At 44.4% G+C, this 15,060-nt stretch overlaps 1 protein-coding gene across 10 annotated transcripts in view; it reads left to right on the top strand.

The window, feature by feature from the left end:
* Window positions 1-15,060, top strand: part of dmd (dystrophin) — a 728,160-nt gene that overhangs the window by 319,828 nt on the left and 393,272 nt on the right. For all 10 annotated transcript variants that reach the window (XM_041259003.1, XM_041259005.1, XM_041259010.1 and 7 more), the window contains 2 exons: window positions 697-858; window positions 3,543-3,653. In XM_041259003.1, the coding sequence (XP_041114937.1) occupies window positions 697-858; window positions 3,543-3,653 (273 nt within the window). The remainder of the gene's footprint in view (window positions 1-696; window positions 859-3,542; window positions 3,654-15,060) is intronic.

The raw sequence follows: 15,060 nt of genomic DNA, 5'->3' as shown, positions 1-15,060 counted from the left end.
ATAAATGCTACTGATAAATACATAGGGCTTCAGTGTAATTACTGGTATGCTAATGTTTATGACCAATGGCGTATCCAAATACCTCCACTGTTTAAATATGAAAATGGGACCAGGCCTATCTTTTTACTTACTTTTAAGAACACACTTAGAAGACTGCTATCACTGGTATAATTGGTTCTAGATCAATTCAACAGACTCCTATATCTGCTCATCTGAATGTAATGAATGTCGATCAACTTGTGTAATGTGCTGGGTGAAGTTGTAAAAGCAATCACCAAATGAATGCAACATAGACAGTAGAAACCTTGCAATACCAAGCATGTTTTAAAATACTAGTGTAGGTATCAAAGATGTATATCTGAGGAGAAACATCCTGTTGAATTGTACTTAAAAAAAAAAAAAAGAAAAAATCATAAAGATGAACAAAGAGCATGTTACTTGCAGCATGTACATCCCTTGTCTTAATCTAGTCATGTACTGCTCTTCTTTGAAAGAATACCTGTAGTGAATTGAAATTAGTCTTTTATTAGCAAGTTACGACTTCCCACTAGCACAAAGTTTTCAATTATAAAACTGTCTGAATGGTTGAATATTATGTGGCAAAACTGCAGATAACTGGAATATCTTCCACATCCGTGATATAAGTGAAGATTTAATTTTTTTAGTAACATTTTTTTTTTTATGTTTTTATTTCAGGCTGTAAAGAGACAGCAGTCCCTTGAGCATAGTATCCAATCTGCTCAGGAAACTGACAAAACAATGCGCTTAATTCAGGAGTCTCTAGGAACCATTGACCGCCACCTATCAGCCTACATTGCAGACCGGATTGATGCAGCTCAGATCCCAGCGGAAGCGCAGGTAATGAAAAAGGTTAACATTCTTACCAACATATCCAGTGAAACAAGTACCAGATAACGTGTTAAACCTTTCTTCAGCACCAGGGGTTGTAAAATGCAGACTCTTTATCAGTAGTAAAAGTGGCGTTTGCTTTTTTAGGCAGAAGACTAAAGCTGAATAAACCTATAATTTTAACAAGGTGAGAAAGTAAATTCTGTAATTGCAAATGTAATGCGGCGGATGAATTGTGCACTTTATCATAAAAAGTGCCGTTAATCTCTGTAATTGCTGAAAATTAATTTACTTACTATGTTAACATTAGCCTTACAGGCTGCATTTTCCAATTAAGTCGTGTGTGGCTCACATTTAATACACCCCAGGGTTCTATTCATTAAGTATAGACACCAAACAAATAGGTAATTTACTACAACGCGCTAAATGTAATTTATGTAAATCTTGCAGTGATTTCCTCTGATTCTTTAACCATTATAGATCTTCTTGGGATTAAATGATTTTGTGAGATTGTGGGGACACAGCTCTGACAGCTGTGCCATTGAAATTAAAAAAAACATTTAATCCAACAAGACTTACATCTGGCAATTTAACTTTACTTTGAGAAATAGCCTGATATTTGTTTTTCCATGTGGCTGATACACCATCTTGTGGCAGTCCAATGATAATGCTGAAACAAAAATGACAGAAAAGCTTGGGTGTTCATTTTCTGCTTCCCATAGAATGATACTATGCAGTGCACAGCTGGCATTATCCATCCCCCTTGTTTTGGCAAATGAGATTACTCTTCAATTAATCAAATGTCACGTGGTTACCATGCTGGTTTAGATGGCTAGCAACGGAAACAGCAGTCTCACTCAAGTATTAAAAGCTTATCTTGCTAATCTCTGCCATGTTGAATTCTAAAGTAGTTACCTGGTGCACTCTGAAACACACACGAACACAGGTTCATGTATACTGTATTCACATGTGTGTTCTGCTGTCCTGTTGAGGATGTTCACATTGGGGAAGCAATAGTCATTACAGTAAACAATAGTTGGATTCTTTAGAGTAGCTTAAGTGTTAATAGGAAATCCATATTCATTCTGGCACACACAAACATTTTGCTTGCTATGTCTGGAAGCAAATGCTCCAGGAACATCTTTACATAAACCTAATCCTAACCTTAAATCCTTTAACCTAATCCCAGACCCTAAAGTCACTAACAGGTTGCAAAATTGTGTTTCAGTAACCCTGCAAGATGGTTAAAATAATTCGCTATGCATCTGATGGTATTCAAAATGAGCAAAAATGGATATCTATCATTTTTGTCTGGTTGGCCTATTCCAAACACCACATATTTGTACCCAAAGAGTTGTAAACAATATCCAATGGCATATCATATTTCACCTTTTGAAATTTGTAGAAAAAGTTGGCTAATGACATGCAACTCTATTGATAGCATTATAGTAAATATCAAGACATATTGCAGTTGGTTATAAAAAGGTTTATAAGACAATATGAACTTGTATTTGGGATGGGTGCAATATACTTTAAATAGGCATAAGGAAGCAATTCTGTGTATACTGATAGCTTGTTCAGTGACTTATAAAATTAAAAGCTCTGTATAACAAGCCTGTGTGACAGCTGTGGATTAATGCACTCTTATAAATCTTCAGGCTCTGCACAGTGCACTCTGGGTAAACCTACACTCAGCCCCCTGGAGATCATTGATATCTGTGCTGCTGAGAAGAAAACATGTTAACTACTTAGCTTAGACTAACTATTCATTTGCTGTTACACTATCAAAGGCCTATGGAGTGGTGTTAATATGCTGTTGTGAAGCCAAAGCACTGTGGAGTGGCAAAGAAAAGGGCTTTTGTAATGAGAAAGATGGCACACTCCAGTGAGTGCAGGCTGTACTCCTGGGATTGAGAGGGCGCACTGGTTTCCGCATACAGTTGTTTATTATCGTGCTGAAACAGACCATCACTTCTCTCTATCTGAGCACCAACAGTCACACTGATTAGGGTGGGTAGACAAAGAGGAGGCAATACAGAGAAAGGGAATTGCTTTTTGAAAGGAGATTAGAAATAAAAGGTATAAAATGGACCACTGTTTCCATCTGTATTATGGTTTCAAAACGTGCTTCGACTGTTTTAACATAAATTCTCGTCCATCAAGTTAATACCTGTTGCTTCTAAATTACAGAAGGAAAGAGAAGACAGATTTGGGAGACAGATGTGTGAAAACATTTTCTTTTTTTTTATTTAGTCCGAGCACATCGCACTCATTAATATGTAAAGAATTTAAAATAAATGCCTGTTCATGATGTCAATAATCTGTGTATTAATATGGTATGTGTAGAATGTGAATAGATGTGTAGTACATATGCAATAAGAATACGTTGCATATATGACATATGTACATTTAATTTGTTGGATTCTAGTAAAGTGTTACCTGTATTTCTTATAGTTTGTGGTCACTGGTTGTACGGTTTGGTTTTTGATTGAAACTTTAGTCTTCTGTGTTCGATCCATTATTTAGTTATACTTGTACGTGGTTTTACCTCCTGGGTCTGGGTTTGAATTATTCTGATCAGGAAGTCATATTGCTTTTTAATTATTAGCCTGTCAACAAATGCTTATGCGTTTATTTATGTATGCATGTATGTATGTATGTATGTATCTGTTGTTTGTTTGTTTCTTTTAAAGAAAATCCAGTCTGAGTTGAGCAGCCATGAAAGCAGCCTGGACGAAATGAAAAAGAGAAAGCTTGTAAAGGAAACTTCAGAGCGAGTCATTTCACAGATTGACATAACGCAGGTACAGTAGCATCGGACACGAAGCAAGAATACTGGTTAAAGGTCTTATAATAAAACACGCTTTTTGCTGTTTGCTTTTCCTGCCACAGCTCTGAAAGTTGACTTCCCCCATTGAGCTTTAAATGCCTTGTGTCCCATGCTTCACATACAGTGAAAACTATGTGGGGTTGGGAGAGACCGTATCAGGTTGCATAAGTCTTGTACATCATGGCTGTATAAAGCAGCAATAAATTATAAAAAAAAAACTCAAAACAACAGCAATAAGAGCAATAAATGATGTTAGTATGAGGTATGGAAATATGATTCAGACTTTATTTCATTATACCTTTAAAATATTTATTTCATTACCAGAAATGGTTTAAGACTATAGACCCTACAAATCACACAGTAAGTATACAATTAATAATACTAAAGAAATCAGATGCAATTCTTCAAAAAATATTTATACTAGTTTTTTTTTTTTTTTTTTACTGTACACATACTGTACACAAGCTTAAAGTGACAAGGTGGTGAGAATGTTCTGACTTTAACCCAGCCAGTGACAAACTTACACAGTGCTCCAGATAAGGGGAGTACTGCCGTAATGCCTGACTAAACAGCCATTTACAACCTCCCAAAAATACAGAGGATTTGTTTTACAGCTGTGGAGAAACAAACATACGACCCATGCAGCTTTAGTGGCAGTACAGAAATTAATGAGTGCGTTCATGTAGAGCAGATTTCTGAAGTTCTGCCAGATCTGTGCAGTTCACACAACAGAACTGCAGAAATATACACTTTTCAACTGCCAGAGGTTTCTATTGGTGTTGCGGTGCACGCACTTAATGGTTACAATTCATTAGGTGCATTCATGGAGATCATTATGTGGAGAATCTGACCAATTTAGCCAATGATCTTTCAAGAATGATCTCCGTGAACGCACCCATTGGTTAAATCAGTCGGACTCTGCACAGAATCTGCGTAAAATTATCTCTGTGAATGCACCTAGTCTCTCAGTCTCTCTCACGCGCTAAACACATGTGTCGCGCAGAAGCCAAAATAAGATGAAGCAGACAGTTTGCACTTTCTAAAAAAGTCACAAAGAAAATTGACGCATATTTTAAGTGTGCCAGTTGTAATATTGAAGAACCTGAAGATGCTAACCTGGAATTACGCAACATGAGGTAAAAAAAAAAACAACAAAAAACATACAAAACAACAAGGTCTTGTTGCAGTGATAAATAGTGCAGGGTTTGGTTGACTATATCACTGTGTTGTTGGAAAGTTGAAACAAATTACAGTAATATTGTGCTATACATTGCATGTGTATTGTTCAGAGTTTCCTGGTATATTTGATGTATATGGTATATTAATTTCATCTGTGGAAGATTCTAAAGAAATGCAGATTTTGCCAGTACACAACCATGTATGATAAGAAAGTAATGGAATTGTTACACTAATAGTTTATACCACACACACTCCATTTAAAAAAAATATATATATTTTAGTTTCTGCCTTGTAACAATTGTAAACCTGAGAACGTATGTGGGTTTGTGACAGGGATGGCTTTCTGGTGACAGGCCAGAAGCAGGAAGGAAACAAACGAGTGCAGTACTGCAGGGTAAAAGACGCTGTGGCACAGTTTATTTAAATAACAAAAATAAAATAAATATTTAAACAAAACACTGCTCACAGATAAAGGTTTTAACAAAAATCACAAACGCAAAATACTGTGGTCAGGCTAGGTAGTAGCCTTCACTGATCATACTTATTATTCTTACACGCCTCTCTCACTCGCTCCTCCAAACACCCACTGGGGTTTAATACAAAGTAAATGCCAAATATGCACAGAGGCGGGGAGTTCCTGTTTTTAAATAAATACAAAATAAAAACAAAACAATAACGTGGCGTTTGGCACTTTGTTCGTCCTCCACATACAAAAACAAACACATTTTACTGATATTTTCTGTTGTAGTGCAATGTTTTATATTGCAAAACCACTGCAAAAGTTGCAAAACAAACTAACTAAATACATTTTGTGATGATGCATAATTAGTATTTTCCACAATAGCATGCAATATATCTGTTTACAAGTGGCTGTGTGGTCCAGTGGTTAAAGAAAGGGGCTTATCACCAGAAAGTCCCTTCTTCAAATCCTTCTGACTCATTGTGTGACCCTGAGCAAGTCATTTAACTTCTGGTGCTCTGTCTTTCGGGTGAAACATTGTAAGTGACTCTAATGATGCGTAGGTAACACACCCTATCTTTTACCTTGTAAAGTGCTTTGTGATGGTGGTCCACTTAATAGGTGCTATATAAAAATTATTATAGTAATTTAAGGTACAGAATAAAAGCAGGATGTAAAGCCCCTTGAGGATTCTATACCAGTAGTGACTAAAGTTTATTCACATGATTAGTCTACAAAAGAATAAAAAAACATAAAAGCCAGGGTAAACCCTGACTTATTTTATTATCACAAAACTATACTGCTGCAGTCTGTGGGAAATAAAAAATTACTCCTGCTGACAATTCTGGAAATGATTACCACTGACAAAAAAAAAAAAAAAAAAAAACTGGAGCACTTTTACAACATTTTTGCCAGCATGAGTGCTGTCCTTTTGCCTCCATTAAATGTCCACATTCTGCAGTAAACTTGTGTTTGTGTGTGTCAGTGTCACCAAATGCTGGTACGGTAAGTAACAGCAGCAGTCATTTTGAAGGAATGGTATTAAGGGAGATAAAACAAGCCATTCACTTCTATTCTTCGTATTTTATGCGCTTGTTTAAATGGAGGGCGGCTCACCATCCGACCCATTCGACAGACATTTAATCTATAATGAATGCATTAAAGATAAAAAAAGTCTGATACAGTTTACATCAAGAGCGATGAAAGCCAGCTAGAGCTGCAGAACTGCTTAAAATAAAATCATCAGCTACTTGTATAAAGTATTCATTAAGACGACAACATTTTATTAGTTTGTCAATAGGAGGATTGAACACAATCCCAGGCGCCTTTAATAAATAACCCATACTTAATAGCTCTTAAAAGAGAGATGCCTACAGTATTTGAAAGGTTTACTCTATCATTGACAAGGGCGGCTGTGTCCACAATATTGTCCCAGGTTATATTTATCTTTTTTTTTTGTTAACTGCCAAGGCAGTAATAGGAAAAGAAATTATAGCCTTAGACACACAGCAATTCAGCTATGGGAGAAACAGTCACCAAGCCAGATGGGTGAGCTGTACATCTGTATTATTATTATTACGAAGTGCACCAAGTAGGCGGGGTGAAACAAGCCAGCTGATTCAATTCAACTCAACAGCGGGACGCAGAAGAGGTGGGACCCGGTGGAGGAATCATGATTGTATTTTAAAAATTGTATTGTAAAAGATTGTAAAAGAAAAAAAAAAACATATAAACACACAACACCAAAGCTGGAGGGTAAAATAGCAGTCGCCATGGCAATACGGGTGAACTGAATTTTTAAGTGCAGTGAGAGGGCGGGCCGAGACAACCCAGCGGAGTCTGGGAGAGAGAGTCGTTTCACACAAGCTCGATCCCAGCAACTGGACAAGGGTTTCTAGCCAGGACTGCGTGCAGTCACACAGCCGGGGCAGCACGTAGCCTACAGCAGAGTGGAGCACCGTCTGCAGGAAGAGTGCATCAAGAGACAATGTGCGCGATGTTCACGTGCATCTAATGTAATGAGCACCGGGTTACTAGACACCATGCATAATAAGCACTGGGCACGGTGCGTGCCCTGAGTAATGTGCGCACCGAGTGTAGCGTGTGCACCGCGTGCAAAAAGTTTGCAGAGCACTGAGGGCACTATGCGCACAAGGTATTAGACACCGTGCGAACGGAGTACTGTGTGTACCAAGTACCGTATGCACCAAGTACCATGCCCACTGAGACACTGGAGTCCCGTGCGCACCGAGCACCACGTGCACTGAAGATGCTATACACAGCGAGGCACCGAAGTACCAAGGGTTGAGCGTGAACAGGGGTACCGAAGCACCAGGGGGCGGCTAATGCAGCGGTGCCTACCCTGACCGCGTGTAGTCACACACCGCATACACCAGGGAGACACAGACTAAAGGGTGATTTGAAAAGCAACAGGGGAGAGAACGCACATTTTTTTTTTTTTGAAGGCATGACACACCGGGGTGGGCGTGCCAAGTCAGCCAGGAGAAGTCTACTCTACAGCGGGGCAGGTTAGAACGCAGCCCCGGTGGAGGAGTTACACTGCTGACTGGCTGTTTGTTTGTTTTTGTTTTGTTTTGTTTTTTAACTGCACTGCAGCTAAAATTCACAGCACAACAAAGGCAAAGCAGGGTTGTGCGACAGGGTCAGCACACAGGTGGACACACAACAACAGTATTTCTATTTCGCCCAACTGCGCGCACGGCAACGGGATCACTCAAAGGTAGGGGTATAGCAAAGCCTAGCCCTGGCGGAGGAATTACATTCTCCCCAAGAGTGTAGGCTTAAGACACACACAAGCACGCCTTTAAATCAATACTGCACAGGCAGTCACACACATACGATAAACAGTAAGAAAAGGCAGCCTGCAACACAAGCAAGGCAGGCTGTTGAAGAAAGGAGAAAAACAGGCTTTATTTTAAAGCCGCTGATTCCACGAATGCAGGGGAACTGCAATCGACTCAGAAAAGCTATTTTGAAATACACTCAACTTCTACACAGAGGTCTTACCTTACCATCTTAAGAACCAAAAAGAGAACGGTAGGTTGCGGATGCAACCCCGGTTCCCTGAAAGAGAAAATAACCATCAAGGTATGGGATATTGCCATCAGGCAGTAGGATTGGCTGAGCTTTATAGCAAAGCTGCCGATAGGCCTCCGTGCGAGTTGACATGTACGCCCACCCCCCTGGGAGCTTTCAATACGCAGCGCGTGGAGACTCTCTTCCTCTTTTGCTCTTCAGGCTGTGATGGCTTCCGGAGCGACCTCGTCGCTTGATGGTTATTTTCTCTTTCAGGGAACTGGGGTTGCATCCGTAACCTATCGTTCCCTTTCAATTTGAAAATAACCATTAACATATGGGAACAGTGTACCCAAGCCGTTGCGAGGGAGGATTCTCAGCACTAGGACAGACTTACGTCATAACGCAACTGCGCAGGCAATACATTTAGGCATATGCGGAGCTGCGCCTTGGCGTCTATGCTCGCAATGACACCTGTCCTAAGGTGGGGTATTAACCACTACATTGGCAACCAAAGGTGCCATAGAGTGTAGTACAGATGCTCCAAATAATGGAGCAGAGGAATGCAGCACGTTTAGTCTGTAAAACCTCATGAAGGTATGTGGTGTAGCCCAACTGGCTGCCGCGCAGATATCAGACACTGGTACCCCTCTAAAGAGGGCCCAGGACGTTGCCATACCCCTAGTGGAATGCACCTTCAACTGCCCTGGCGGTGGAGGGCCTGCAGAATCATAGGCTAATTTAATAGCATCCACTATCCAGTGGGAAAGACGTAGTTTTGACAACGGCTGACCCAAGGTCTTAGAACCGTGGCATACGGTCAATATAACACCTCAATGCCCGCACAGGGCAGAGCATGTGTAACCGTCGTTCCTCTGGAGAGGAAAAGGGAGAAGGATGGAATGCCATCAACTCGACTGGCTGGTTCACGTGGAACGGAGATATAACCTTTGGCAAAAAGGCTGGATTTGGGCGCATGGAGACCTTAGAACCGTCTCCTGCGAAGCGGATACATGAAGGATGCACTGACAGTGCATGTAACTCGCTGACGCGTTTTGTTGACACTACCGACAGCAAAAACGCGGTTTTCATAGACATGAGCTTTATATCCACTGTGTGGAGAGGCTCGAACGGTGCCTTGGTAAGGGCTTCTAGCACCACGTCAAGGCTCCATGATGTTGTTGCAAGTGTCTTGCGCCTTTAAGGAACTGAGATGCCAGAAAATGGCGGCCTGGTGATAATCCGTCAATGCGTACATGGCAGGCAGATATGGCGGCTAAATACACTTTAAGTGTAGAGGGAGATTTCCCTTCATCTAACAGTTTCTGCAGAAACTGTAATATTACTGTCATAGGAGAAGATATTGGGTCATGGCCCCCCACCAGACACCAATCTTGGTGCCATTTGAACGTGTACTGTGACCTGGTAGAGGGCGCTCTGAATGGTCGAGATCACGGCTGTCGAAAGCCCTAAGGCTGACAGGTGCTCCCGTTCAGGGGCCAAGCCCATAGCTGCATGAGCTTGGGGTTCGGGTGCCAAAGCCGTCCTTCGGCCTGTGACAATAGGTCTGCCCGCAGGGGAAGCTCCCGCGGTTGACTGTGCAGCAACTGCACCATGCTCGGGAACCATATTCTCCGAGGCCACCGAGGAGCGATCAGAATCACTGTCGTTTGCTCTACCCTGACCTTCTCTAAGAGGGCGGGGAGCATCGGAGTTGGTGGAAGTGCATCTAGGAGGACTGGCGGCCAGTCGTGAGCCAGTGTGTCGACTCCTAGGGGGCTGTCGGGATCCCTCACCAAGAACCATAGGGGGCAGTGCGCGGTCTCTCGCGAAGCGATCTACCTGCGCTCTGCCGAACCATTCCCAGATGCGCTCTACCACCTGAGGGTGGAGACACCATTCTCCTGCGAGAGGGCCTCCTCTGGATAAGAGGTCCCCTGCGTAATTGGCTCTGCCCGGGAGGTGAACCACGTGCAGAGAGGTCAAGCGCAGCTGTGCCCATAGCAACAGCCGTGCTACCATTTGGTGAAGGCAGGGGGCCCTGGCGGTTGATATACGCCACAAACGTGGTGTTTTCCGACCGCACCAACACGTGCTTGTTTAGAAGCACCGGCAAGAAGTGCCGGAGGGCGAGGTCCACTGCCCTGAGTTCCAGAGCATTGATGTGGGCTGACCTCCAGGGTCCTGACCACACTCCGCGGGTCCCTGAGCCATTCCAGACTGCTCCCCAACCTGGGTTGGAAGCATCAGTCGTAACCACTTCCCTCCGGTAGATGGGACCCAGGCGAACACCCTGGCAGATGTTTGGCGGAACTTTCCACCAGCGTAGCGCTTCCCAGCAGGTTCGGGATACTGTCAACCTGCGGTGTTTGTCTCTCTGCGGATGTAACGCGAAGGCATTGAACCAGGCCTGTAGAGGTCTCTGGTGTAATAAACCCAAGGGAAGGGCTTGTGAGGCGGCAGCCATCAGCCCCAGCATGCACTGACACAGCTCCATGCTGATTGTTTCTCTCAACCTGAACAGGGAGAGACACCGTTCCAGCGAGGCAACTCTTTGTGTTGACAAGGTCGCTTCCATGGACACTGAGTCCAGATGCAGACCCACAAATTCGGTCTGTTGGCTTGGCACAAGGCGGCTCTTCTCTGAGTTGACCTTCAGACCCAGCCGCTGCAGATGGTTTGTAACCATCACTGTGTGCTGTGCCAGCTGCTCCTTCGACTGCGTGCAGATGAGCCAGTCATCTAGGTAGTTCAGCAGTCGAATGCCTTGAGCCTGCAAAGGGGCCAGAATAATGTCCATACACTTCGAAAAGGTTCGAGGAGCTAGAGACAGACCGAATGGGAGAAACGCAGATACTTCCTGTGACCCGGGCAGATGGGAACATGAAAGTACACATCTGTCAGGTCCACGGTGGTAAACCAGTCACCGTGCCAGACTGACTGGATGATGTGCCTGTGTGTAAGCATCCTGAACTATAACCGCCGTAGGTATCTGTTCAGTACTCGCAGATCTAAAATAGGGCAGAACCCGCCATCCTTTTTGGGCACTTGGAAGTATTTGGAATAGAACCCTTGGTCGATCAAAGCAGGGTCTACTTGTTGAATGGCAAGCTTTCTGAGCAGTGTCTGTATCTCCACATTCAGAGCTGAGGACTGAATCGAGTCCTTCATTGCAGTTACGACAACCCCCCTGAAGGGGGGAGGCTTTAACCGGAATTGAAGGGTGTACCCGGTGGAAATGGTCTTGTGCACCCAGATGTTGTTGGCGCATTGTTGCCAGAACTGGAGCTGCGGAACAGTGTAGGGGTGGGCCGATAGCTGCCTGGGTGTCTCAAGGCTGCTCCGGTTGTGCTCGCTCACGAGGAGCCTGGCCAGCGCCACAAGGGCGTGACCTGCCACCTCCTCTAGGGCGCCATTCTACGCGCCGCGGTCCAGAAAATGGAGGCTGACCGTACGCTGCTGCAGCTGACGGAGGTGTCTTAGCACCCCACGGCCGTGGTAGGTGCTGTGGTGGTGTCTTTCGCCACTGATGCTCCTGCTGGCGCTTAGGCTGAAAAGGCTTATGCGGCCACATTTTTGCCATTTGCTGAGAAGCCTCCCGGGCTTTAGCAGAGCGTTGCAGCATCTCCTGCACCGCTGGGCCAAATGTGTGCCCCAGTGTGATGGGGGCATTTGACAAAGGGGCCTTGTCAAGCTCTTGGACTCTCGCCTGCGAGAGCCAGAGCTGCCTTCTAGCGACCACTAGAGACGCAATACTCCTGCCCTGAGCCCAAGCATTTAGCTGGGCTATTTTGACCAGGAATTGGACGATCAACGCCAATTCCGCCCTCAAGGATGCTGAAAGGTGCTCAGGGAGGTCTTTCACCAGCGACGCCTGGTAGACTGACAGGAGGCTGGCCACGTTGGACAATCTGACTGCCTCTATAGCTGCTGCATAGCCCTTTTTTAAATGAACCTTTGTGATCCTGCACTGTCGATTAGGACATGCAGGGTCCTTAGTTAGGCCCGAGTGGGTCAGTGTTTTGACCAGGGCCGCGAAGGCGACATCGACTGGTGCAAAAGACGCCAGTCCCGCCTCACTTGCTCCTTGCATGGCAAACGTGGAAGCTTTCCGCGAGGTTGCCGGTGAAGAAGCTGGGGCCCCCCAGGTGGATTGTACCTCCTTAATAAAGTCCGGGAAGGCTGGAAGCGTCCTGGGCTGCGGAGACTGCACAGAGGGCTAGCCACTCAACCCCTAGGTGGCGAGTTGCTCGCTCCACAAAGTGACCACAAGGGGTCATTAGTGTCCAACACCTCCGACTAAGTGTCCAGCTCTGAATTGTGAGAGGTTAGTTCGGCTTCCGTACTATCCTCCTCAACGGGAGGCTCACTTTCAGATGCGTCCCTAGAGATTGCATCTGCATCCCAAGCCCCTTGGGGTTGCAGAATGACCGGGGCGGGCAGAGCCGGTTGGGCGGTTGTCAACTCGACCTGAGCGTCGGTGGTTTGTGGTGCCCTGTTGGTCAGTGACATGAGCAGCGATTGCTGACCCATCATCACCTCCATGAACTGGGACATCTTAGATGTCAGCTCTGCCACGTGACCTGTCCTTGTGGCGTCTGTCCCGGCGAGGGGAACGAGATCGCCCCCTATGACGGGGTGAAATGGAGTGAGACCGCGACCGGCGAGGGCGTTCCCTGCGAGGAGAGTGGCCTCAGCACTGGATAGGCGGGCTACGGGAGCGTTCCCGAGCACGTCTATGCTCTGGAGATCTCTGACCAGCTATAAGCTGGGAGGGGCTCCTCGATAGCTGCAATTTTCCCGGTGGTGTAGACGGCGGAGGAGCAGGTGGTGTAGATGGCAGGTGACACAACGATGGAACCCAGACATTTTTATGATGGGATGCGTCGTTGATTAATACGCCGAGTGTCTAGGTACATGTACCGAGCGGCAAGGCGTTGAGTGGTAGGCGCCGAGCGTCGAGGTGCATGCACCGAGCGTCGAGGCGTTAATGCACTGAGCGTCGAGCGTCGAGGTGCATGTTATTAGTGCACCGAGCGTCGAGCGTCGAGGTGCGTGCGCCGACTATTGAAGCACCGAGCGTCGAGGTGTTAGTGTACCTAGCGTTGAACGAGGGCGCGTCGAGCGTCAAGGTGCGTGCGCCGAGCGTCAAAGCACCAAGCATCGAGGTGCATGCTATGCACTGGACGTCAAAGCGTCAGCTGACCCGCAGAGCGGAGACGCTAAGTGCTGGTACAGTGTCTTTGGTCTAAAAGACAAAGGAGCTGTGCTATACTTACCTGTGGTAAGGGGCAATAAGTTGTCGTTGGTGGTAGTCTTCCTTATGTAAGTGAATGGGAAAAAAAAATAAAACTTTTTTTTTTTTTTTAATTTATTTTTTAAAAATGTATTTATTTATTTTCTTTTTTTTTGAGGAACTGCAGCAGGATATGGTAGTATAGCTACCGAAGACAACGACCACGCGGTGGGGTGAACACAAGCCTCGGGTGGTAGTTTTTGAGTGACTGCGAGTAGCAGTCTAACTCCGGGTCTGGCGCGGGGCGAGACCGAGGCTGCAAGAAATGCGTGGCCTACAGGCGCGCAATGTGTCCTCTAAATTCTATGCAATGCCTGTTAGGGAGAATAGACAGCACAAAAAAACCCCCAAAAAATATATATATATATATATATATATATATATATATATATATAGAGAGAGAGAGAGAGAGAGAGAGAGAGAGAGAGAGAGAGAGAGAGAGAGAGAATATTAAGAATAAGGAAGACGAAGGTCCAACGCGGAAAGAACGCTATGCAGGAGCAAAGCGTGAAAGGAAATATATATAATAAAATTTTATATATATATATATAATGCTCAACGAGCAAACGCTGAAATCAACTCAGAGAAGGGGCAGTAGCTGTCGAGTACAATCAGTGAAAATAAATCTCACAGAGAGAACTTACGTGCTCAGAGTCCTACAAAGGCTGAAGGCAAAAGAGGAAGAGAGTCTCTCACGTCAGCTCGCGCGGAGGCCTATCGGCAGCTTTGCTATAAAGCTCAGTCAATCCTACTGCCTGACGGCAATATCCCATACCTTGATGGTTATTTTCGAATTGAAAGGGAACCATCAGTCTGTGGACTGACTATTTAATCCTTCAGTAGACAGGATCGTTGACATCGCCACAGGAAGGGGCCTATCGGCAGCGCTGAGATAAAGAGCTCAGTAAATACCTACCAATAGGAGGCATAGCCCTTACATAATGGGTTGGTGGTCGTCTTCGAACTGAAAGACGTTAATACAAAATGTAATTGTATTTAAAGGCAGTGCTTATTTAGAGCTGTATCATGTTAACGTTGCAAATCTTAATTTGAGTTTAGATTAACATATTAGCCTATTATATGTGGTAATAGTGTTTATATCCAATCCGGTGAAACACCATGGCAACATAGACCCTGAGTGACTCTTATGACCTTTATTCTGTTAGGTTCTGTTATGTTTTCAGGCTTCTTTCTTTCTTTCTTTCTTTCTTTCTTTCTTTCTTTCTTTCTTTCTTTCTTTCTTTCTTATTGAGTTCAATGTTGAGGTCTGTAACTAGCCGTATTTTTAGTGCTAATGAACCTATACATCATTACAGAAAGACATTAATAGTAAAGCATCCTGTTTATGTCTTTGGCAGCTTCACTGTGTATTGATGTTGTTGAGGTTTTTTTTTATTTTTATGATGTCAT

Source organism: Polyodon spathula, chromosome 9 (assembly GCF_017654505.1).
Source record: "Polyodon spathula isolate WHYD16114869_AA chromosome 9, ASM1765450v1, whole genome shotgun sequence".
NCBI classification, from domain to species: domain Eukaryota; kingdom Metazoa; phylum Chordata; class Actinopteri; order Acipenseriformes; family Polyodontidae; genus Polyodon; species Polyodon spathula.
The sequence above is the reverse complement of the archived record's forward strand: the minus strand, read 5'-3'. Positions and strand labels throughout refer to the sequence as shown.